The sequence below is a fragment of the Ranitomeya imitator genome, chromosome 1 (assembly GCF_032444005.1).
Source record: "Ranitomeya imitator isolate aRanImi1 chromosome 1, aRanImi1.pri, whole genome shotgun sequence".
NCBI classification, from domain to species: Eukaryota; Metazoa; Chordata; class Amphibia; order Anura; family Dendrobatidae; genus Ranitomeya; species Ranitomeya imitator.
This window is the reverse complement of record NC_091282.1, coordinates 296,241,457-296,268,184: the sequence shown is the minus strand read 5'-3', so window position 1 is coordinate 296,268,184 and position 26,728 is coordinate 296,241,457. Positions and strand designations below refer to the sequence as shown.

The following is a 26,728-nucleotide window of genomic DNA, read 5'->3' as shown; positions in this document are numbered from 1 at the left end:
TCAATACGCTGCTCGCTGGTATTGGAGCTTTGTTAGTAAGACATTGGATTTCTGCCAAGTAGGTTTCTCTTTGAACAGTGAGGATGATGTGATTTCTAGAGAACTCTAAGTCGGAGGTAACGTAGGTATTTTTACAAAGATGCCAACCTTTACATTTTTCTGTGCCACAAGTTCTGGTAGCCATGAATGAGCGAGCTATATGTGTCAGGCAGGTATTGGCTCGAGTAAGTGACTTCCAACTTGAGAATCTGTCGAACCTGCAAGATCCAAGCTGGATAACAGAGGTCATTGTATGTAGTGTAGACACCTGAGGGCGGATTTCAGCATCTGAGTCCTCTCCTACAAGTTCGAAGGTGTCAGGAAAACATTCCTCAATGTACAATAGTTTTGGTCCAGAGAGCCACGTTGTGCTTCCTAGTCGACTTGCGTCAACTGCTCTGGTTGCATGATCTGCGGGATTCTGGTCTGTGGGTATGTAATGCCACTGCTATGGGTGAACTGATCTCCTGATTCGTAGCACTCTGTTATTGACATAAACGTAGAATCGCCTGGTTTCGTTGTGGATATATCCCAGGACTACTTTGCTGTCTGAGTAGAACTTGGCTTGTGTCAGGTCGATATCCATTTCGGATGCGATGAACTCCGCTAACTCAACGGCTAAGACTGCGGCACAAAGCTCTAACCTGGGTATAGTGTGCTCTGGTTGTGGTGCGAGTTTGGCCTTTCCCATGACGAAACCAATGTGGCACTGACATTTGGAGTCTACAGTTTTGAGGTAGGCAACAGCGGCAATTGCTTTGACAGAAGCATCTGCAAATACGTACAGTCTTTGGCTCTGTATCTCAGTAGATGGCACAGGGGTGTATGGTCTTGGCATATGCAAGTTGGAGAGTGCCGCTAACGAGTTCTTCCACTCTTCCCACTGGATCCTCTTATCAGGTGGCAGAGGTGCATCCCAGTCAGATGTTTCCCTAGTTAAGTCTCTTAGTAGGGCCTTGCCTTGTATAGTAACAGGAGCTGCGAAACCCAAGGGGTCGTACAGACTGTTGATGGTAGACAGGACGCCTCTACGTGTGAAAGGCCTTTCTTCCTGGCTGACCTGAAAGGTGAAAGTGTCTGATTGTAGATTCCAGAGAAGCCCGAGGCTGCGTTGCATTGGTGCGGGGTCTGACCCCAGGTCCAGGTCTCTGAGACCATTACATAGGTCTTGAGAAGGGAACGCTTCCATGAGTTCTTGGCTGTTTGAGGCTATTTTATGAAGCCTAAGGTTCGAGCAGGCAAGCATGTCCTGAGCTCTCCTGAGAAGACTGATGGCAGTCTCATTTGAAGGCATGGCTTTTAGACAGTCGTCGACATAAAAGTCCTTTTCTATGAATTGTCTGACATCTGCTCCGTATTCTGGTTCTCCTTCCTGAGCTGACCTTTTGAGTCCGTAAATGGCGACTGCAGGTGAAGGACTGTTGCCAAAGATGTGCGCACTCATGCGATACTCTGTGACTTCTTTAGTAGGATCATTGTCTCTGTACCAGAAGAATCTTAGGAAGTTCCTGTCTCTCTCTCTCACAAGGAAACAATGGAACATTTGCTGGATGTCAGCGATGAAGGCAATGGAATCCTTACGGAAGCGCGTAAGTACACCCAGTAGTTTGTTATTGAGGTCTGGTCCTGTCAGCAGAACGTCATTCAGGGAGACATCATTAAATTTAGCACTGGAATCAAACACGACTCTGATCTGGCCTGGTTTCTTAGGGTGGTATACTCCGAACATGGGTAGGAACCAGCATTCTTCAGAGTCTTTGAGAGTGGGAGCTAGTTCTGCGTGACGGTTTTCAAAAATCTTTGACATGAAGGAGAAAAAGTGATCTTTCATCTCTGGTTTCTTTTGCAGATTACGAATGAGAGAGGAGAAACGTTGTAATGCCTGATTTCTGTTGTTCGGTAGACGTGGTCTGTGGGTTTTGAAGGGAAGAGGTGCGACCCAGCTGTTGGTCTCATCTTTAACGAGTCCCTTGTCCATTACCGCTAAGAACAACTTGTCCTCTACCGACATTGCCACTTGGTTGTCCTGCTTAGTTCTCTGGAAGACTGTGCACCCTAACTGATCCTCATAGCTTCCCGACACTATACTGCTGTCGTGAGTAAAGTCTATTAGATGGTTGGGCAGTTGGATGCTGTGTGGCAGTTCCCTGACATGGAACTCATTGTTACAAGGTTGAAACAGAGATGGACGTCCTTTCTCCAATGTATTTGTCAGCATGCTTGTCACAGAAGATGGGGCGTGCATGCGTCCCAAGCATACGTTGCCAATTATGACCCATCCTAGGTCTAGCCTTTGGGCATAGGGAGCATTGTGAAGTCCATTGATATGACGTCTCACTTTATGAACCTGTAGGATATCTCTCCCCAACAGCAGAATTATCTGGGCCTGATGGTCGAGTTCCGGTATGAGGTGTGCTATTTGTTTTAAGTGAGCGTGATGGATTGCTACATTTGGCGTAGGGATTTCAGATCTGTTGTCTGGGATCTGGTTACATTCGATGATCGTAGGTAGCGGTAGGCAGAATTGTCCGTCTAAAGACTCGATCTGGTAGTCAGTAGCTTTCCTGCCTGCTGTTGTCACAGTACCTGCACACGTCTTTAAGGAGTAGGGAGTGCTTGGCCCTTTGATGTTGAATAGGTCAAAGAACGTTGATCTAGCCAAGGATCGATTACTTTGGTCATCTAAGATAGCATACAGTCTTACAGCTTGGTCTCTATGGCCCTTCGGGTATACTTTGACGAGGCATATTTTTGAACAGGACCTACTGTCTATTGTCCCTTTGCAGACCTCGGTGCATTGTGAAGTGATCTCTGGCGTAGCTGTATCAGTGTTCCTTTCCTCCCCGCCATGCTCACTGTCAGCTGGCGTGTTTTGTGTACTCCATGGAGCTGGGCCAGGGTGTAGAGCGGTGTTATGATCTGTGGTGCCACATTCTGTGCATTTTACACTGACCTTGCAATCCTTGGCGAGATGAGCTGTGGACGAGCAGCACTTGTAGCAGATACCGTTTTCTTTCAGGAAGCTTCTGCGATCTGGCATAGATTTTCCTCTGAAGGCTCTGCATTTCAGGAGAGGATGAGGCTTCTGATGAAGTGGGCACTGCTTGTCAGGGTCCTGCACCTTTGTCTCTGATTGGGAGCAGCCAGCAGACCTGTAATTAGAACCTGAAGAAGAAACATAAGTCTTGTGTACTGCCACAGATGTTCTGCGTGGATTTGCAGGTGGTGACGGTGTGGCATATGGTATTGCAAAGTCAAAGCTGGGATCGTTTCTAATTCTTGCTTGTTGGTGTATGAAGTCTACAAAAACGGAGAAGGGAGGGAATGGAACGCTGTGTTTGTATTTGTACGTGGAACCATGTGTGAGCCACCTCTCCTGTAGATTGTAGGGCAACTTCTGGACTATAGGGTTAACACCTCTGGCTGTGTCGAGAAATGCAAGTCCCTGTAGGTCGTCCTCGTATTTGGCAACTTGGACTTCCTTTAGCAAGTCGCTTAGCTCTCTAAGTTTCTGGAGACCTTTGTTAGATATTTTAGGAAAGTCATCGATTCTTTTGAACAAGGCTCTTTCTATTACTTCTGCTGAGCCGTAACACTCATCCAGCCTTTTCCAGATCTCTTTGAGGCCAGTCTCAGGGCGGTTTATATTAATGTCTCTGATCCTTACTGCGTGTTTGACTGACTCTTCTCCCAGGTATTTGACTAACAGGTCTATCTCTTCCCTGTGTTGTAGCCCCAAGTCTCTAATGACATTTTGGAAGGAAGCTTTCCAAGCTCTGTAACCTTCAGCTCGGTCAGTGAATTTCATGAGTCCCTTGGCAACCAGTTCACGTCGTGTGAAGAACTTGGCAAATTCTGTCGTAAACCGGTTGTCAGCAGAGTATACTGGTGATGGGTCGCCCTGATAATGATGTGAGGTGCGTTCGTACCTGTTAGTGTCCTCAGGGTGGCGCCAGCCGGTGTCGTATTGCTTCGGTCTGACGTAAGGTGTGTCAGCAGGGTGATTCATGTTGGTTACCTGGTGAGGGGCAGGGTAGTCATTAGCAGAGTTGTTTTGCCTCACATTTTCGAGTTTGTTTCTGTCCTGAGCCTCGTGACGACTCTCGCTCACTTCGCTGGAGGTGTCGTATTCTGGTTTTGGTACTGGTTCAGGGTTATAGTTTGGATCAGGAAGTTCATTAACATACTGAGATGTGCGTTGTGGTGAGTCTTGCAGTGGGAACTCCAGACTCGACATACTGCTTTGGCTATGCAGCTTTGGATTTTGCGCGGCTTCTAGCGATTCTGCTTCGGCGAGGGCTGCAACAGCTTCCCTTTTTGCTGCTAGGCTTTCTAAGGCGGCATCCACGCGTGCCTTCTCTAACTGCGTTCTTCTCTCTTGGTCGGCTCTCTCTAACTGCATTCTTCTCTCTTGCTCGTCTCTCTCTAAGCGTGACCTTCTCTCTTGCTCGTCTCTCTCTAAGCGCAACCTTCTCTCTTGCTCGTCTCTCTCTAAGAGTGACCTTCTCTCTTCGTCATCTTGGCGTGCTTTTTCTAATTTAAGTTGCATCTCTTGGTCAGCAAAGCTCGCTCGTATTTTGGCGGCTTCAGCATTTGCGCGGGCAATGGCGACCGCGCTGCTGATGGATGTTGTCTTTGAGGAGACGGAAGTAACAGATCTTGTCCTATGTGATTTGTGAGACATGGTGTCTTGGGAAAGTGCTTGGCTGTGCAGAGATTGCTGCAGCTGTATTCAGTCTCTGTGTAGCCGGTGACTTGAATCCCACTAGTTGGATGGCTGCCGTTTCACTGATGAATCCCACTAGTTGGATGATTGCCGTTTCACTGTTCTGTCCTCACTAGCTGAGGCAGGCTCATACGTAGCTATACAGTCAGCTAAACCGCTATACCGGGGTCCAATAAGGAGACTGTGGTTGAGTCTGTGCTTTATTAAACGTAGTGGTATATTGATGCGGTGAAACTGTTAACAATGATATAAATAGAATCAGTGCATGGTATAGAACAGATACATACTACACATGAGGTACATTATGCATAACATTTAGGAAGCTAGTAACTGAACTGGGAGTACAACTGGCTAGGCTAGGCTAATATGGAGCAGAAATATCTATAGGAAGCATAAAGACATACCGGCAATGCAATCGCAAGGGGGATGAAGTGAAGCGTCTTTCCTTGAAGGCAAACTGAAGAAAGTGAAAGGAAAAATGGAGGGAAATAGAGGCTGAGCTACCATAATGCATTGCAAAGGAGGAGGAGAATCAGACATGGATAATACAAAAACAAGATTGAACTGCCAACATAACTCTGACCGCTAGAGGGAGCCAAAGCATCACAGATGAATAAAGGCATGAATATATCAATACTGTATACTGAGGAAACTGCAATTATGCAAGCAAATAATCAGGGTAACAATATTAGATGGCGGAGACAGAACAAGTCCTCTGATGATAATCTCCTTCTGGAAAAACAGAAATGTTATCAAAGCTACAGCAATCAGCCAGTAAGTGACACATTGCTGGAATCAGGTTCTCTGTCTTTATATTATGCTGCTTTCAGATTAGTTGTTAGAAACCTGATGACAGATTTCTTTGAAAAATAGGCTATGGCCATATATTTGTATTGAGAGAGACCAGTGAATAGTTGACCAATTCTGTTTTGGTTACAGGTTTTGATATTCTACCCTTTGCTCCCATCCCATCTATTTTGCTGTTTGGGGACTAACTACCTCTGCCCTCCAGCTGCTGAGACTTACCGCACAATTATTTGTTTTCAGAAACAAGAATGGGTTCAGAAGGGCACAGTAGATGAAGGGGAGCTAGGTAAACATTGGGCAGAAAGTTGGCTTGCGCCTCTTTCTGATGCACTAATTTCCATAGAATGTGGTCTACAAAATAATGCTGCTACTCATGTTCTCCCCTGTACCCTGAGGACATTTAGTGGCTCTTTCAAATTACTGGCAAAACAAATGTGTGGTACAGAAACGCCACATCTTCGAGGCTGGATCAGCCTGGCACGGGCACAGAAACTAGTTGTAGGTCAAGTGGTAGAAGCAGAAGAGAGGCTGCAGCTATGTCTGGAATCCGCTGATGATGGAGTACGCCTGGATGCAATGAGTTTCCTTTGCTACGGTCCTAGAAGTAACCAACCCCCTTCCTCTAATGAGCTGAAGTTACTCAAGAAGTATCTACCTTACAATATGGGGGTAGACAATCCAGGCTTTCGTCACCAAATACAGGCAGTGCTACGCAGGGCTCTAGAGAGGCTTCGGGATGCAGCAATGTCTGCCCTCCGCAAGGGTCATACACAAGAGGAAACTGTGGCCCAGACAATTGGTGAGAAATGTATTTACTTTATGAACAGTGTGTTATCTATTGACTTCTACACAAATACCTTATATAATTACAATTGATATCTGATACAACACATACTTAGTGCATGCCATACTTGATTATTTGAATTTTTACATACAGATTGAAATATGTCTACTATTCAGATAGAAATATTAATCAATAACATTGGTTCATAGATGTTGAGGGTGTTAAAGGGACTCTGTCAGCACTGGTTGACTGTTCAAACTAAGTACAGGCACTCTGTGCACCATGACTTGGCCAAACATTTAAGTACACCTTCTCAACAAACAGCCTGTCTCTATGTTGAGGAACATGTTTGTGCTTCGTGGCGACCTGTGGCCACGGCTTTCCTTGGTTTCTCTGTCCTAAAGCACCAAAATAAGACTCTGCCTACAGTCCCGCCCAGGAGCAAGCGCATATCTTTAACTGAAAACTTTTAACACAAGAACCACAAGACGGAATTCTTCACCCCAGGTATCATTTTAATCACTGTAACAGCGCAACCTGACAATGCCTGTAATTTATTTGGGAAAATCCTGCTGACAGATTCACTTTAAATTTTTGTCCCCACCAAAGATGCACCAAGAGCCTGTACACAGTCTTTCTGTGATGAGAGTCCCTTTAAAGCCTGGTCTAAACATAACTATACTTAAAAGGGTTTTCCCAAGATTAAAAATGATCTCCTATCTGTAGCATTGGACTTTACCAATCACTGAAGGTCCAGATCTCGAGAATAGAGCTTCACAGAGCCCATTCTGAATGGAGTAGAAGTCAAACATGCTCATTTCTGTTCCACTCATTTTTAGGACTGCAAGAAATAACCAAGACAATGAATAGAACAAAAGTGTGACTGCTCAAACTTGGTTCCGTTTCAGACAATGCTCTTTTCTTGTTATGATTGGACCCCAAGCGTTCAGTATATCTTTTACTCTTGGGAAAACCTCTTTAATGTGGCAGTCCCATTCTAGAATGGTATGGCATATCGCTATAATTTGCCATGATGTTCTCAGTAGTGGGAGTCCAACATGAAGCCTCTCATTAGTGGGGGCCCAAATTGAAGCATCTGTTTTGTAGTTCTCTGCATGGCACATAGGCAAGTGCCTCACTGGACAGGAAATATTTTTGAAGGGAGTCATAGTGATCCCAGCATTCAGACCCCCACTGATGTGGAAGTTGACATATCCAAGCAATATGCCTTTACATCCTTTGGTGGTAACACATTTAGTGTTTAGTTATGTAGTTGGTTAAAATATTATTTTATTAATAGTTGCTAATCATTGGTATCATTGTTGATATACATGCTTTTAGATTAACCTGATTGTCATAATATTGATGCTGTTACTCACAATTATGTATCACGTTTAATTATTTATCTTTCTCATGTTTTTTTTACTGCATCAGAGTTCACTGATGGGATATTTCATCTGAGTATTTCATCATTGTCCCCTGCTGCCAATTATCAGCGGCGATGCTGTGCTTTGCTCACACTCTGCTCCTTGCTGGAAATTTTTACTGACCATTGGAATCCCCAAAGGAAGAAAGGACAACCCCCACGTGAGTGCTGTTCTTCTGATGAAAACTATTCATAACAAACATCACGTCACTCAAGCAAAAATTGCTGCAATTTGTGCTGTGTTCGTGGTAATGGTCCTAACTCCATCCATTATTAACGTTTTGGAAAAAAATGTGTGCAGGAGGCTTTAAAGATGTCTTCTCAGAATTGTCACTTACCATCTACTCCCAGGTGATAAGTATCACATTGCGGAAAGCACCACTGATCATGACAGTAAGACTCCTTTTTCCCCGATTTAAATGACGCTGTGGTGAAGCTTGCAAGCTGCCTCCTCCTATATAACGTTTTCCCTGCCAAAGACATACCTAATATGTCATTGCAGGGTAGCATTTCAGTTACCATGGACTTATGAGAAGGCTATATACCAGTCAGAAGTAACAAAGGGCAAAACATGGACAGGAGATCACAAATCACCTGTCTTCTGTGCCTGCTTCTGCAGCCTGCCAGTAGGGAGGATTTTGTAAGGCTGGATCTCGGTCTGCATCACAGCTGCAGAAGCTCATTTTGAACCTGTGACTCTCAGCCCCAAACAAGACTAGATTCACCTCTGTAATTGTGATCCAGCCTGAGATAGCAGGGTGTTAAAGTGAGAGCTGCAGATGCCTGCACCTCTTGCTTCTATTAACGTTTTTTTCCCTAGAACTTTGTAAATGTTAGTGTAGTGTCAGTGTGTTAATATACTTACCCATCTCTGGACCACACTGTGCTCTGTCTGTGACCTGGAAGTGACTTTTGTAATGTGAATCTATGGATCATCAGAACAAGACTCACAGAACTCAGAAGAGGACCAGAACATCCCTAGTTACAGGAGGCGATGGGTGAGTACCGTATATAAATAACCAGGCACTATACTGCACAAACATTTACTAGGGTTTGGAGAAAAAAAGTTAATGGGAATGCTTCTTTAAACCATGAGCTCTCTGGCTTAGTCGTGACTTTAGTTATAATTCTCAGCATAAGGCCGGTGTCACACTTGCGTGTGCAATGCGAGAGACTCGCATGAGTCTCTCGCATCAATACCCGGCACTCGGGACTAGAGCGTGCGGCTGCATAGAAATACATGCAGTTGAATGCTCTGGTCCCGAGTTCCGGCGGCAGTGCCGGGTATTGATGCGAGAGACTCATGTGAGTTTCTCGCCTTGCACACGCAAGTGTGACCCCGGCCTAAAGATGAACTTTGGACTGCTTCTGTAGCTGAAATTAAGGCTGATATACTGCATTTTAACGTGTCCCATCTACCTTCATCCAGTGGGCAGTAGGAGCTGGCCAACTGCAGAAGCAGGCACATGGCTGAGATGATGTACACATTGTCCCTGTGTAACACACCTGCAATGTAACTAAAAAAAATGTAAGAAAAAAATCATTTATAAAATACTTACATAGCCTATTCTTTCAAGGCCTTTAATGTGGGGAAAAAGCACAAACTCCACATATTTGGCATCTCCCTGTCTGTAATAACCAGATGTATAAAGCTCATCCCTCCCATTAATAGAAAAAAAGGAAAAAAAATTCTATCATAATTTCACTTAAAAAAAATTTGAATGTAAAGTGATAGTCTCATGAGCCCCAAAATGGTACCAATAAACACTAGGGTTGGTAAAAAAAATAAGCCCTGACTCAGCTACATTGATGGGGAAAAAAAATAAATATATGCCTCTTTCAATGTGGTGACACACAGAGTGATAAATAAACTATACACATTTGGTATCATCCTCTATGTTATGATCCAAACTATAAAGTTAACATGTTATTCACTTTTAGGGAACACCTTAAAAAATTCAGTATCTGTTTTTATTTCACGTTGTATCACAACATAATTATTGCCCATATAATGTGGGCAAAATGGTTATATCTCCAAAAGTATGGTGACAAACAAATATTTTAGTTCTTTATGAAGTGTTTTTATTGTGCAAACAGTAAAGTTTTACGTCTATGGGACATATGGGGAAAGCCGAGCACTGACCTTGATTGTCTTCATTAGTCCCATACGCCAATGCATATACACTCCCTGACAGAAGTTATGTCGCTTATCCATGTTATGTAAATAAAAGCTTATAACCTGACGTTAAATTCAGCTATTGGTTGTATAAATTATTCTTTTGAAAGCTGAAACCCTCCGAAATGTGGTTTAGGTTAAGAAAATAAATAGGCATCAATGCAGAAATATTGATCAGTTAATGGACACAGACTGGTCAGATTTTGGCAAGACAAAAGTTTTGTCGCCTGGTCGTATAATGCACCCAATCCTAGTTTACATCCTCACCTGTGCTCAGTAAATGATCGGTTAATTAGTGTGTGTGTATAAAAAGAAACCCAGCACCCCAGACCTTCAGTTGAACTGCAACTTGAGTTCTGACAATATGCCAAAAATCCACCCTGCGACCAAAGCCTGGATTATCAAGAGGTTGAAGACCAGATCCACTGCAGAGGTGGCTGGCACCTTTAATGTGTCTCAGCGTCAAGTACAAAGAATTAAAAAAAGATTTGAAGAGACTGGAGATGTGTTTGACAAGCCCAGGTCCGGCAGACCCCACAAGACAACTGCTCAAGAGGAATGTTTGTTGGTTAGAAAATCCAAAGAAAGCCCCTCTTCCACTGCAGCAGAGCTGCAACAGGCCTGGTCACCTCAAGTCCCTGTGTTAACTAGAACAGTTTGTAGGATTCTGTCTCGAAATGGTCTCCATGGCCGAATCAGTGCCCATAAGCCAGCACTAAACAAAAGGCAAATAAAAAACCATGTGGCATTTGCAAAGTCCCACAGCCTGCTAAACAGATGGACGCTGGAAAAGTGGCAGAAGGTGGATTTCTCTGATGAATCTTCAGTAGAATTACACCACAGCCACTGCAAATACTGCAAGAGACCTACTGGAGCCCGTTTGGATGCAAAATACACCCAGAAAACAGTTAAATTGGGTGGCGGAAAGATCATGGTCTGCGGTTACATTCAGTATGGGGGTGTGCAAAACATTTGCAAGGTGGAAAGCAATATCAATAGCCTAAAATATCAAGAAGTATTAGCTACCTCTTATATTCCAAATAATAAGGCAAAAAAGATCAAGGTGATCAAGGACTGGCCAGCCCAGTCACCAGACATGAATATCATCAGCATGTTTGAGGTAGGATGAAAGAGGAAGCTTGGAAGACAAAACCAAAAGAATCTAGATGAACTCTGGGAGGCATGTAAGACTGCATTCTTTGCTATTCCTGATGACTTCATTATTAAATTGTATGAATCATTGTTGAACCGCATGGATGCAGTCCTTCATGCTCATGGAAGTCACACAAAATATTAAATATGACTAATAGCATCACAACTTCATTCACCAATGTTATGCAACATATATTTGTATTTTAACCCCTTAGCGACCGCCGATACGCCTTTTAACGGCGGCCGCTAAGGGTACTTAAACCACAGCGCCGTTAATTAACGGCGCTGTGGAAAAAGTGAATAGCGCCCCCCAGAGTCGGATTTTCTCCGGGGTCTCGGCTGCCGGGGGTAGCCGAGACCCCAAAGAACATGATTCGGGGGTTTTTTAACCGACCCCGCATTTGCGATCGCCGGTAATTAACTGTTTACCGGCGATCGCAAAAAAACCCCAAAAAACGCGATCTCTTTTTAATTTCTCTGTCCTCCGATGTGATCGCACATCAGAGGACAGAGAAAGGGGGTCCCAGATAGCCCCCCGATACTCACCTATCTCCCCCGGTGCTCCTCGTGGCTCCCGGTGGACGCCGCCATCTTCAAAATGGCAGGCGCATGCGCAGTGCGCCCGCCGTCCGGCCCCGGGAGAATCTTTGGGGTCTCGGCTGCCGGGGGTAGCCGAGACCCCAAAGAGCATGATCGGAGTCGGTTTTACCGACCCCTGTTTTGCGATCGCCGGTAATTAACTGTTTACCGGCGACCGCAAAAAAAAAAAAAAAAAAAATCAAAGTGTAATTCTCTGTCCTCTGATGTGATCGCACATCAGAGGACAGAGAAATAGGGGGATTCGGGGACCCTGCCATACTCACCTGTGTCCTTGGGTCCTCCTGCTGCTCCTCCTGGCCGCCGGCAAAAGAAAATGGCGGGCGCATGCGCAGTGCGCCCGCCATCTGTCTCCATCTGCCGGCCGGCAGGAGAACAGCAGTTGGGGCTAAAATTAGGGTTAGGGCTAGGGTTAGGGTTCTTTCACACTTACGTCGGTACGGGGCCGTCGCAATGCGTCGGCCCGACATACCGACGCACGTTGTGAAAATTGTGCACAACGTGGGCAGCGGATGTAGTTTTGCAACGCATCCGCTGCCCAATCTATGTCCTGGGAAGGAGGGGGCGGAGTTACGGCCACGCATGTGCGGTCAGAAATGGCGGACGTGACATACAAAAATACACAACTGATCCAGTGCACGACGGACGCGACGTGTGGCCATCCGTCACGATCCGTCGGCAATACAAGTCTATGGGCAAAAAACGCATCCTGCGGGCACATTTGGAGGATCCGTTTTTTGTCCAAAACGACGGATTGCGACGGATGCCAAACGACGCAAGTGTGAAAGTAGCTTTAGGGCTAGGGTTGGGGCTAAAGTTAGTTTTAGATTTGGGATTAGAGTTGGTATTAGGGTTAGGGTTGGCATTAGGGTTACGCTTGGGATTAGGGTTAGGTTTGGAATTAGGGTTAAGGTTAGGGTTGTGATTAGGGGTGTATTGGGATTAGGGTTAGGTTTGAGGTTAGGGTTGAGATTAGGATTAGGGTTGTGTTGGATTTAGGGTTTTGATTAGGGTTATGGTTAGGGTTGACATTAGGGTTGTTTTGGGGTAAGGGTTGTGATTATCGTTAGGGTTAGTGATTAGGATTATGGATTGGGTTGGGATTAGGGTTAGGGGTGTGTTGGGGTTAGGGTTGGAGCTAGAATTAGGGGGTTTCCACTGTTTAGTTACATTAGGGGGTCTCCAAACACGACAGCCAATTTTGCGCTCAAAAAGTCAAATGGTGCTCCCTCCCTTCTGAGCTCTGCCGTGCGCCAAAACAGTGGGTTACCCCGACATATAGGGCATCAGTGTACTCGGGATAAATTGGACAACAACTTTTGGGGTCCAATTTCTCCTGTTACCCTTGTGAAAATAAAAACTTGGGGGCTAAAAAAATCTTTTTTGTGGAAAAAAAAATATTTTTTATTTTCACGACTCTGCATTCTAAACTTTTGTGAAGCACTTGGGCATTCAAAGTTCTCACCACACATCTACACATCTAGATAAGTTCCATGGGGGGTCTAGTTTCCAAAATGGGGTCACTTGTGGGGGGTTTCCACTGTTTAGGCACATCAGGGGCTCTCCAAACGCGACATGGCGTCCAATCTCAATTCCAGACAATTCTACATTGAAAAAGTAAAACGGCACTCCTTCTCTTCCAAGCTCTGCAGTGCGCCCAAACAGTGGTTTACCCCCACATATTGGGTATTGACGTACTCAGGAGAAATTGCACTACAACTTTTGTGGTCTAATTTCTCCTGTTACCCTTGTGAAAGTAAAAATTTGGGGGCAAAAAGATCATTTTTGTAGAAAAAATGCAATTTTTTTATTTTCACGGCTCAACGTTATAAACTTCTGTGAAGCACATGGGGGTTCAAAGTGCTTACCACACATCTAGATAAGTTCCTTAAGGGGTCTAGTTTCCAAAATGGTGCAACTTGTGGGGGGTTTCCACTGTTTAGGCACATCAGGGGCTCTCTAAACGTGACATGGCGTCCGATCTCAATTCCAGCCAATTCTGCATTGAAAAAGTCAAACGGCGCTCCTTCACTTCCAAGTTCTGTGGTGCGCCCAAACAGTGGTTTACCCCCACATATGGGGTATTGGCGTATTCAGGAGAAATTGCATAACAAAATTTATGGTTACATTTCTGTTTTTACACTTGTGAAAATAAAAAAAATGGTTCTGAATTAAAATGTTTGCAAAAAAAAGTTAAATGTTCATTTTTTCCTTCCACATTGTTTCAGTTCCTGTGAAGCACGTAAAGGGTTAATAAACTTCTTGAATGTGGTTTTGAAAACCTTGAGGGGTGTAGTTTTTAGAATGGTGTCACACTTGGTTATTTTCTATCATATAGACCCCTCAAAATGACTTCAAATGTGATGTGGTCCCTAAAAAAAAAGGTGTTGTAAAAATGAGAAATTGCTGGTCAACTTTTAACCCTTATAACTCCCTAACAAAAAAAAATTTTGTTTCCAAAATTGTGCTGATGTAAAGTAGACATGTGGGAAATGTTATTTATTAACTATTTTTTGTGACATATCTCTCTGATTTAAGGGCATAAAAATACAAAGTTTGAAAATTGCAAAATTTTAAAAATTTTCGCCATATTTCCGTTTTTTTCATAAATAATCGCAAGTAATATCTAAGAAATGTTACCACTAACATGAAGTACAATATGTCACGAAAAAACAGTCTCAGAATCAGCGGGATCCGTTGAAGCGTTCGAGTTATAACCTCATAAAGTGACAGTGGTCAGAATTGCAAAAATTGGCTCGGTCATTAAGTACCAAATTGGCTCTGTCACTAAGGGGTTAAGTAAATTATTTGTTTGAATATCACATTACTTTCTGTGTGCGACAAAACTTTTGTCTTGCCAAAATCTGACCATTCTGTGTCCATTAACTGATCAATATTTCTGCATCGATGCCAATTTATTTTCTTAACCTAAACCACATTTTGGAGGGTTTCAGCTTTCAAAAGAATAATTTATACAACCAATGGATGAATTTAACCTCAGGTTATAAGCTTTTTTTTTTACATAACATGGATAAGCGACATAACTTCTGTTTGTGAGTGTACGTTACAGTAACAGACAGAGAACAGTCGTTCTTGTGAACAGTGCAACTCCCAGTGGTTAACAGTTATTACTTACCCTGTGGATAACTGATAAATGTTGATTTTGATGAAATCAGCTTTATTCCGGTTTCACACAACCATGTGTGAGTACAGACCATGATGTACAGACTTTCTGCAGGTGTTTTGACCCTAACTCAACAACTTCATAGGATGATATGAAGATTTTGCACTCGGGTCAGACGACACATTACCATTCTGTACGTCAAATCCAGAAGCTAATAAGGAAACACTTGGCTGTTTAAAGAAGTAAAGGATTAAACAGGGAGAGGGTTTGTAGAACCAATGGCACAGGGACAGAATTAAACAGCAAGCAAGGCTATTGAAATGTCTGATCAGCTTACATTGAAGAAGTGTCATCAGCTTACAATGAAGAAGTGTCATCAGCTTACATTGAACAAGATTAGTTACCATGGCCCATACAGCTAGCTGCCAATGAATATGGGGCAACAAGAGGCCACTGGTGGGCTGCTTTAAAGGTCAAGTTGCCTGAAGCCATGGAGCTGCATATTAGCTCAGTGAGTTACTGAAAAAAAATCAGTAGCTTGACAATTGCACTCCACATTCAGTTTTCTCTGCCACCTGCCAAGTCTCAGATACCTGTAGATACATTCCCAAAGGGGTATAATTTCCAAAATGGCGTCACTTAAGGGGAGATTCTGCTCTTCTACCACTTTGGGGATCTGTATATGGAGTCCGCAAAGTATTATAGAAAATTCTGCTGTTTGCCAATAGCTCTCCATCCCTCCCGAGTCTCACCTTATTGCTAAGCAGTACTGTACAGACACATATGGGGTATTTCTACATTCAACAGAAATTGTGGGACAAATTTTGCTGCTATTTTAACCCATTTCCCATACTGAAAATGTAAAATCTGGGGCTAAAACAAAATTTTGGTGGTAAAAATGTAATTATTTTTTTCTTCATTGTCCAATGGTGAAAAATTCTGTGACCCACCTGTGGTGTCAATATGATCACTGCACCCCTATATGAATTCAATGAGACGTGTAGTTTGTAAAATGAGGTCTCTTATGGGGGGGTTCTGCTGTTCTGGCACCTCAGGGGCTCTGCCAATGTGACAAGGTACCCTCAAACCATTCCAGCAAAATGTGAACTCCAATATGGCACTTCTTCGCTTCTGAGCTTTGCACTGTGCCTCAAAAGTAGTTTATGACCACATATGGGGTATCGGCATACTGTGAAGGTAAAAAATTGGGGCTAAAACAACATCTTTGTGGGAAAAATGTGATTTTTTTTTTTCCTTCACTGCTTCACGTTATAAACTTCTGTGAAGCAGTTAGAGGATCAAGGTGCTCACCACACATCTAGAGACATTCCTTGAGGGGTCTAACTTCCAAAATGGTGTCACACATGCAGGTTTTCCACTGTTTGAGCACAACAGGGGCTCTCAAAACGAAGCATGATACCGGCAGACCATTCCATCAAAGTCTGCGTTCTAAAACGTCTCTCCTTTTCTGAGGCCTTACGTGAGCCTAAACAGTAGTTTACCATCACACATGGGGAATCTATGTACTCAGGAGAAATTGCACAACACATTTTGGGGTTGATTTTCTCCTGATATCCTTTTAAAAATAAAAATATTGGGGCTAAGTAATATTTTTGTATGAAAAATTTGATATTTTTTTCACGTCTAATTGTTGTAATGTTGCTCCGTTTCTTCTAAGCCATGCTGTGCACCCAGACAGTAGTTTCCCCCCCCCACATTTGGGGTATTGGTGTACTCAGGAGAAATTGAACAAAATGTATGGTGCAATTTCTCCTGTTACCCTTGTGAAAATGTAAATTTGGGGCTAAAAATTTTTTTGTGGGGATAATGTGATTTATTTTTCTATTTTCAGCATTATAAACTTCTGTGAAGCATCTGGGAGATAAAGGTGCTCACCACACATCTAGATAAGTTCTCTGAGGGGTTTCGTTTCCCAAATGTTGTCACTTGTGGACGGTTTCCACTGTTTAGTCACATCAGGGGCTCTCCAAACGCAACATGGCGTCCGCTAATTATTCCAGGAAATTTTATATTAAAAAAGTCAAATGGGCGCTCCTTCCCTTCCGAGCCCTGACGTGTACCCAAACAATGGTTTTTCCCCACATATGGGGTATCGGCATACTGAGGAGAAATTGAATAACACATTTTAAGGTCCATTTTTCCCTGTTACCCTTGTGAAAAAAAAAAATAAATTTGAATCTAAAGTAAAATTTTTGTGACAAAAAGTTAAATGTTCATTTTTTCCTTCCATTCCAAAAATTCCTGTGAAGCACCTGAAGTTTTAACTTCTTGAATGTGGTTTTGAGCATCTTGAGGGGTGTAGTTTTTAGAATGATGTCACTTTTGGGTATTTTCTGTCATATAGGCCCCTCAAAGTCTCATCAAATGTGATGTGGTCAGTAAAATAATGGTTTTGTAAATTTTGTTGAGAAATGGCTGGTCAACTTTTAACCCTTATAACTTCCTAACAAAGAAAAATTATGTTTCAAAAATTGTGCTGATGTAGATATGTGAGAAATGTTATTTATTAACTCTTCAGTGTGATACAACTCTCTGATTTAAGGGCGTAAAAATTAAAAGTTTGAAAAATGCTAAATATTCGCCAAATTTCCTTTTTGTGTACAAATAAACGCAAGTCATATCAAAGAAATTCTTAGTTATTAATATTCTAAGTTATTACTGCATAAAGTGACAACGGTCAGAATTGTAAAATTTGGCCAGGTCATGAAGGTGAAGACATGCTTGGGGGCGAAGGGGTTAAGATTATATTCTCTATCTAATTTGTGTGGATTATATACGTGTATAAATTCTTTATATTGTTATGTAGAAATTCTATTCCTTTTCTCAGACTGCAATTTCAAATTTCTGCCTACATGCTATATTTACAGGAGATGTGTCTCTTCTACTGAACGCTGCAAAACAGAAAGGATGCTGGGATTTCCTGTCAGCTGGCAGCATGCAGGCACTGTTGGCATGTATGCAAGACAGCACTAATGAGGTAACCTATCTTACCAAAGAGGACCCGTCACCAGCTTGAATGTGGCCAGTTTTCACTCCCATTTTTTCCCACAGCTCCACTGAGAGTCCACCATATGATTTCAGAGCTATGGGCCTTTTTTTTACTGCCACTTTATGATTTTCACCAAGGGTACGTGTCTCACAAGGTAATAAAGCAGGACAGCCTAAAGACGCACCCCCTTAAAATTTTCTGAGTCACGCCTTCTTGGCAAAGGTCATAAAAATCAGCACCAAATAAATAGGCCCATAGCTCTGGAATCGTATAGTGGATATAAAAAAAGAAAAAAGCAAACCGCTTAGAGGAGCAGTATGAATGAAAAAAACAGAGCACAAACTGGCCACTTTTGACTTGGTGACTGATCCCTTTTAAACATAATATAAAACATAAATCAGCTCTAGTAACTATAACTATGGTGTCAGCAGTGATTGGTTATGACACACCTTTCAAAGTAATATTTAATGTATTTAACTTTACTTTCGATTGTGCCAAAGTTTTTTTAAAAGGCTTCAATACAAACCTAAATGTTCATTTAATGTAATGATCTAATTACTTTTCTAACATACTTCAGTTAAAAATTCCCTTCCATTCCCTCGCTACTCTACTGTCCTGCTATTTTTTTTTTAAATTTTTTTTTACGTTCATTACAATGATATTTCATTTGAGAATCCCAACTGCATGCTGTGATACTCACATGGGTTGTGATGACTTCTTCAGAGGGTCCCATTGAAAGAAACTGTGGTAAGTGACTTCAGCGCTACCCCCTGATGATGTCCTGTTTCAAATGGGGTGATAAACACTGCAGAGATGTGAGTGCAGCCTCCCCTGATGACTTTTCTCAAGCAAAACATCACAGGAAGTGAAGTTAAAAAAACACATTTAAAGTTTAGCCTTATAGGGAGAATGATATTGTATTGTATAGTAAAGCAAATGAAAAAAATGCTAAGAGTGTAAAAATAGAAATGTATAAAAAACATTTTAGATATCGGACCACCCCTTTAATGAATTTTTCTCGATGTTTTGATTTCTGATGTGTTTCATCATTCATTACTTATAGATCCGTGAGATGGCATCTGATCTGCTTGCCCGTTTCTTCTTGCCAGCCTCCGAGGAGCTGACTGTCACACTATTTAAACTAGGAGAGACACTTCTCTGTAGTCCTCGTATACCAATGGCAGAATCTGGAGCTATCCTAATGAAGACTTTGCTGCAAAGGTGCTTTGAATATCGTAAACTGAGAAAACAGCTATAGAAGAGTTGAGTTTTAAAGTATTCCCATGTCATACCTTTATGACATATGCAAAAATAATCTTATATATAATTGCCTAGAATACTACTTCCTGCAATTTGTGCCAACTGCCGTGGCTTTGTCCGGAGCTAATGTCCGGAGCTAATGTCCGGAGATAAGTGACGTCAACAGTGTCCAGTGTCTGATTGGTTGCCGCCTGCTGCGAGCGACCAATCAGAAACGTGCCGTACTGTGACACACTCCGCCCGCCATTTTGGTGTGATTTTTGAATTTTTACCTCACAGCAAGTTTCTACTGCGTGGAGGCGGGCCCAGTGACGTTGCTCTTCAAGCTCCTGCCGAATTTCAATTATATATGGATTCTAGACTCCCGATTCTTTAGAATCGGGCTGCCATCTAGTAGGATATAAATGTATAGTAAATTTGAGTCCCGCCAATGGGACCTACCTCCGTCTTGAGAATGGGACCTCTTCACGTGCTACTTTCAGTTCAAAGGTGGTTGAAATTCTGACACAACTAAAAGGAAATTAAGATCACCTATTCACTGACATAATCATATGTCAGGGGCATGTTCTTGAAGTAGATGCAAGTTCCACTTGTGGGACCTGAATGTACATCTTGTGGCTATGCAATATGGATATACCCTTGAAAGACTGCCAGTCATTGTCATTGCAGGTTCGCATGAGTCCACTGTCCTTAACTCTTTTTCATTAGAATGGTCTTACCAGAACAGACAAGAGTACTGCAAAATATATTGGCGCTGCCCTTAATATTTCTTGAGAAGTGTTTCTGGAATTCATAATGTTGGCTGAAAATTACAGACTATCTACATTTAATTCCTCTCTGTACTCTACTAAATAGTTTATATGAAAAGCGCATTAGAAGAAATTTATTAAGTTTTTACCAAAAACCATTTTTTTCATGACTTGCACCATATTTATTATGTTCCAGGGCTGCCTGCCTTGAGTTAACAGGGCAATTGTTGAATTAGGTGTTTTATTGGAGATGAATTTAAAAGAAAATAATTTCAAGTTCTGTTGGTATAATGTGCAATGTTTGCAAAATTTGTCAAACTTTTAGTAGTAATATCTGTTTATTATCCCATTTTTATTTTGATCGCTGATGAAGGCCAAATGATTCCATATACTTGGATGACGGTGTCCCCCTGACTGCTCTAGGACTTGTTACTTATCTTACCAATGTGCTTAAGGATCATTATTGCTGTGCGCAAGAAAACCTCCTGCAGGCAGCTAGCAAGAAGCCCATCCATGGTAAGTATCCTGTTAGTGAAGAAAAGATACTGGTTGGTTTTGGGAAATAACTTTCATTGCTCACAGATACGGTATGAATAACACTACAGTGTCATTTGTTTTAGTGTATGGAGAATTTGACACCTTCCCAGCATATATATTGTACATGTATGGCACAGTTAGCAAGTAGTTCTCATACAGTGCCATAAATGCATGAAGCAGATATGCAAGCGGGCTAGGGAGCTGAGCTCTCTTTATTTGTACCGATTGTCGCTGTTTAACTCATTATATGCCAAGTCAGTAGTGACAATAGCATCTTATGTTTGGGAGAGGAATCCCTCTTTCACTCCATCATCCTGTCCTCCAACACCCTGATCTGATCACTGAATGCCAATGGTTGCTTTGGCAACCTGAAGCCAAATTATGGCTTTCAGGTCTGCCAGTTACGGTGGCCTGTTTGGTCTTGCCTTAATCAGTCTCCAACAGAATAGGCCTCCAGTGATCGTAAATTGACAGGTCTAATGCAGTGCAATAAATAAGAATTGTGGTATCTTAGACTAGCGATCAGATCAGTGAAAGTTCAAGTTCCATAGTGAGACTACGTTGAAAAGTAAAGCAATAAAATAAATGTCCAATAAAGTGTGTGCAATTGTAAAAAAAAAAAACAAAGTTATGAAGGCTGTAAAAATCCTGGGAAAAAGTTTTGCTACAAAAATTGCCTTTTTTTTTTTACGCAAACTTAATTGATATCGTCACGTCTGTAACAAAAAGGTTAATCTGCCCCGCATAGACTATATGTTTGGATCCGAGGGATTAGCAATGTGGGTGGATAGCATTGAACATGGCAATAGGGGAATATCAGATCACAGCCCGGTCATTCTTAAACTTAAATATGGACAATCAAATAATGGTATGGTCTGGAAGTTGAATCCATTCTGGCTGAAACTAAGAGACTCTAATGATAGGACTGTTGATATGTTAAATTGCTTCTTTTCATCCCACCCGGAGCCTCAAAACACTAACCTATTTTGGGATGCCCTTAAGGCGTATTTAACCCCTTTCTGACATTAGACGTACTATCCCGTCGAGGTGGGGTGGGCCCCTATGATCACCGACGGGATAGTATGTCATACGCGATCGGCCGCACTCACGGGGGGGAGCACGGCCGATCGCGGCCGGGTGTCAGCTGCCTATCGCAGCTGACATCCGGCACTATGTGCCAGGAGCGGTTACGGACCGCTCCCGGCACATTAACCCCCGGCACACCGCGATCAAACATGATCGCGATGTGCCGGCGGTACAGGGAAGCATCGCGCAGGGAGGGGGCTCCCTGCGGGCTTCCCTGAGCCCCCCGCAGCAACGCGATGTGATCGCGTTGCTGCAAGGGTCTTCCTGCCTCCCTCCCTGCTCCAGGCCCGGATCCAAGATGGCCGCGGCATCCGGGTCCTGCAGGGAGGGAGGTGTCTTCACAGAGCCTGCTCAGAGCAGGCACTGTGAAGCCTGCAGTGCTGCAAGTCAGATCGGTGATCTGACAGAGTGCTGTGCAAACTGTCAGATCACCGATCTGTGATGTCCCGCCCTGGGGCAAAGTAAAAAAGTAAAAAAAAATTTTTCCAAATGTGTGAAAAAAAAAAAATTAGAAAAAAATATTCCTAAATAGTGAAAAAAAAAAAAAAAATATTATTCCCATAAATACATTTCTTTATCTAAATAAAATAAAAACAAAACAATAAAAGTACACATATTTAGTATCGCCGCGTCCGTAACGGCCCGACCTATAAAACTGGCCCACTAGTTAACCCCTTCAGTAAACACCGTAAGAAAAAAAAAAAAAAGAGGCAAAAAACAACGCTTTATTATCATACTGCCGAACAAAAAGTGGAATAACACGCGATCAAAAAGACAGATATAAATAACCATGGTACCGCTGAAAACGTCGTCTTGTCCCGCTAAAAACGAGCTGCCATACAACATCATCAGCAAAAAAATAAAAAAGTTATAGTCCTGAGAATAAAGCGATGCAAAAATAATTATTTTTTCTATAAAATAGTTTTTATCGTATAAAAGCGTCAAAACATAAAAAAATGATATAAATGAGGTGTCGCTGTAATCGTACTGACCCGAAGAATAAAACTGCTTTATCAATTTTACCAAACGCAAAACGGTATAAACGCCTCCCCCAAAAGAAATTCATGAATAGCTGGTTTTTGGTCATTCTGCCTCACAAAAATCGGAATAAAAAGCGATAAAAAAATGTCACGTGCCCGAAAATGTTACCAATAATAACGTCAACTCGTCCCGCAAAAAACAAGACGTCACATGACTCTGTGGACCAAAATATGGAAAAATTATAGCTCTCAAAATGTGGTAACGCAAAAAATATTTTTTGCAATATAAAGCGTCTTTCAGTGTGTGACGGCTGCCAATCATAAAAATCCGCTAAAAACCCGCTATAAAAGTAAACCAAACCCCCCTTAACCACCCCCTTAGTTAGGGAAAAATTAAAAAAATGTATTTATTTCCATTTTCCCATTAGGGTTAGGGCTAGGGCTAGGGTTAGGCTTAGGGTTGGGGCTAGGGTTAAGGCTACAGTTAGGGTTGGGGCTAAAGTTAGGGTTAGGGTTGGGGCTAAAGTTACGGTTAGGGTTTAGATCACATTTACAGTTTGGAATAGGGTTGGGATTAGGGTTAGAGGTGTGGTTAGGGTTACTGTTGGGATTAGGGTTAGGGGTGTGTTTGGATTAGGGTTTCAGTTATAATTGGGGGGTTTCCACTGTTTAGGCACATCAGGGGCTCTCCAAACGCGACATGGCGTCCGATCTCAATTCCAGCCAATTCTGCATTGAAAAAGTAAAACAGTGCTCCTTCCCTTCCGAGCTCTCCCGTGTGCCCAAACAGGAGTTTATCCCAACATATGGGGTATCAGCGTACTCAGGACAAATAGGACAACAACTTTTGGGGTCCTATTTCTCCTGTTACCCTTGGGAAAATACAAAACTGGGGGCTAAAAAATAATTTTCTCCTTCGCCTCATTGGGGGATACAGGACCATGGGTTATGCTGCTGTCACTAGGAGGCTGACACTAAGCTGAGACAAAAAAAGGTTAGCTCCTCCCCTGCAGTATACACCCTCGTACTGGCTTCCAGATACCCAGTTTAAGCTTAGTGTCCGTAGGAGGCACACTGATTTTTATTTTCACGAATTTTTTCCTTTTAATCTATTCCGGACGAAGGGGGCGACGGGTCCTTTCTAGGTCCGATCTCCCCCGAACCAACAGGCGAGCACGGGAGTTTTACCTCTCCGTATCCTCTCCTGCGACGTGGGAGCCACTGCCTGAGCTGACATTTTTTGGGCGACGGTTTCTCCCCTAATAGGGCCCCGATCTCCCCTTTTTTATACAGACGAGCACTGGGTTTTCCTCCAGTATCCTCCTCTGCAGCCAGGCCTTTTTTATGCCGGACATATGCCCTGTCCACCAGGTTCTACCCTCGGCTGTACAGTGGCCCTATCCCCGTGGCGTCCGTGCAGACCACACTGCATCACCAATGTTCTGTGTGACTCAGGTGGTGGACGGTTCCTCTCCACCCCTCTCTCTCAGGGGCTGGTGGATTGAGGCTTCCCATTCCCTGCACCGTCCCAGCCATCCTAAGGTTCCTCTCACCTCCATAGGGTAAGTGTTCCGTGGGGGATGGGGGGGTCACAGTGGTCGGAGGGCTCCTCCTCATCTGGCACATTGGCGGGCTGCAGCGCAGTATGGTGGGCCGAGACGTCGGCCTTTTGCGGCCGCGCGCCGGCCCGGGGCCGCAAATTTAGCCCCCGGCTTCGGCCTGGCCGCTGGTCGCTGCCGATAGGCTCCGCCCACTCCTGCGCGTCATCGGCGGCGCCGCCCCCCGGTCCCTGGCGCTTCTCGCAGGCGCCGAGATCTCTCCTCTGATCTCGGCGGCCATCTTGGTCCACACATACACGCCGCAGCTCCAACTCTGCCGCATCACGGAGGCACAGCGCCCACGTGCAGCTCTAGCTCGGCAGCTCAGTTCTCTGGATTCACAGCTCGGCTCCCCTGGACAGCGGGACACAGGACCGGGGTAAGGAGACATCGTCAGCTTCTCCTCTGCAGCGCCGCCCTCTGCTTCCCAGGCCAGATTATAGCCCCTGTGGTTTTTGTGCATTAGAGTCATGTCGCAGACTAGATCTAAAAAATCCTCTAAGGTGCATACGACCTTTTTTTTCTGCGTGTACCACCTGTCAGGCCCCTCTTCCTAGGCCTCAAAGTTCCCCTCTCTGTTCTGCCTGCGATGCCCCATGTGCCCAGGAGCCCTCCACCGCCACCGCCTCTGGCGTACCTAGTCCCCCCCCGTGGGTCGCTTCTCTCTCTCAATCCGTGGATTTTTTAGCCAACGCCATCAAATCCATTCAAAATCCTCCCGGGGAACGAGGCAACCCGTTACAGGCGTTAAGAGATCCCTCCATAGCAGGGGAATCGTCGGTCAGCAGGGGCCGCTCTCTCCATAAAGAGGCTCGGTCATCCCGAAAGCGGATCCGCCCTACCTCTCCTGAACGCTCTCCTCACCGTTCAGAATCTGGCAGCTCCCCCTCTCGCTCACCCTCTTTGGGGGCTCACAGCGTTCCCGACTCTGAACATGAGTCCGAGGTATCATTGGACCCGGAGGCTCCAGAGTTCAGAGCTACGGTCGACTCCCTCATTGTAGCAGTCAATCACGCTCTTAACGTGGAGGATGACGCTAATTCCGCTCCGGAACACGCGGTCTCTTTTACCAGATCCAAACGTTCCCACAAATCCTTTGCCTCTCATCCAGCCTTTCTGAATATAGTCAGGCGCCACAGGGAGCATCCAGATAAGCGGTTTACGGGTAAGAAGAATCTGCTATCAAAGTACCCCTTCTCAGCGGATCTCGTATAAGACTGGACGGATCCTCCCTTAGTAGATCCGCCGGTCTCGCGCCTAGCTTCTAAAACGCTTCTCTCAGTTCCGGAAGGCGCGTCAATTAAGAGCCCCACCGAACGCCAGATAGACTCGCTAGCTCGTTCGGTGTATGAAGCCTCTGGCTCTTCCCTGTCCCCCTCCTTCGCAGCGGCTTGGGTGTCCAAGGCTATGGTTTCCTGGGCGGATGCTCTAGCGAAATCCATTAACGAACAGGACCTCCCGTCTGATATGGCAGACCTAGCCAAGCAGTTAGCCATGGCTAGCGATTATGTGATGTTCGCATCCCTCGACGCGGCGAATTGCGCAGCTTCCGCGGCTTCCAACGCCATCGCTATCAGAAGGGCTCTTTGGCTCAGAGATTGGCGCGCAGATTCCTCCTCTAAGAAATCTCTGATCTCCCTCCCTTTTCAAAGCGGGCGTCTTTTCGGCGAAAAGCTTGACCAGCTTATTTCCGACGCCACAGGGGGAAAGAGCAAGTTCCTTCCCCAACAGAGGCCCAAGGCGGCCTTCCAACGCCAGCCTTACTTTCGCTTTCGGCCCTTTCGTACCAGCCCAGCCTGGTCCAATCCTACCGGTCTTCCAAGATCGGACCGAGCCGCTCGCACAGACAGAGACGCTCGTCCCTCCTTCAGGCCTATTCCTTCCTGGCGCGGGAAACCGAGACAACCCAGATCCCGAGGGTCCAGACCTCCCAGATTCCCGTCTCAATGACTCGGGAACGACGCCAGTCGATACCTTCAGAGTAGGCGGACGCCTGCTCCTTTTTCAGCAAGCCTGGCTCTCCGTCGTGCACGACGAATGGGTCAGGGATCTGGTATCGTCAGGCTACAAGATAGAGTTCTCCTCTCCTCCCCCAACTCGGTTTTTCCCCTCTCGTCTTCCCAGCTCGGCAGCTCAGTCTCGCGCCCTTCTTTGCGCCATTCACACCCTCCGCCAGAGCGGGGTCATTGTCCCGGTCCCGGAACACGAGAGGTTCAAAGGTTTCTACTCAAACCTCTTCGTCGTGCCAAAGAAGGATGGAAAAGTGCGGCCCATTTTGGATCTGAAGCTCCTGAACAAGTGCGTAAGAGTACGGCATTTCAGGATGGAATCGCTCAGATCGGTCATCTCTTCGATGGAAAGAGGGGAATTTCTGGCCTCAATAGACATCAAGGATGCCTATCTTCACATCCCGATTTTCCCGCCTCATCAAAGGTTCCTCCGCTTTGCCATTCGGGAGGACCACTTCCAGTTCACGGCCTTACCCTTCGGTCTCGCCACTGCGCCCAGGGTATTTACCAAGGTCATGGCGGCTGTCATGGCCATTCTTCATTCTCGAGGAGTCGTCGTGTTACCTTACTTAGACGATCTCCTCATAAAGGGCCCGTCTTTTCAAGCCTGCGAGTCAAGCGTCCACATTACCCTGGATTCTCTTTCGCGCCTAGGTTGGTTGATCAAC

General features: G+C 44.3%; 1 protein-coding gene across 1 annotated transcript in view; it reads left to right on the top strand.

Annotated features, from left to right (window-relative positions):
* LOC138663059 (tRNA (32-2'-O)-methyltransferase regulator THADA-like) overlaps positions 1-26,728 on the top strand; it is a 153,431-nt gene that overhangs the window by 57,654 nt on the left and 69,049 nt on the right. The window contains exons 12-16 of the mRNA XM_069749162.1: positions 5,705-6,371; positions 7,791-7,943; positions 17,720-17,829; positions 18,905-19,062; positions 20,224-20,366. Coding sequence (XP_069605263.1) covers positions 5,705-6,371; positions 7,791-7,943; positions 17,720-17,829; positions 18,905-19,062; positions 20,224-20,366 — 1,231 coding nt within the window. The remainder of the gene's footprint in view (positions 1-5,704; positions 6,372-7,790; positions 7,944-17,719; positions 17,830-18,904; positions 19,063-20,223; positions 20,367-26,728) is intronic.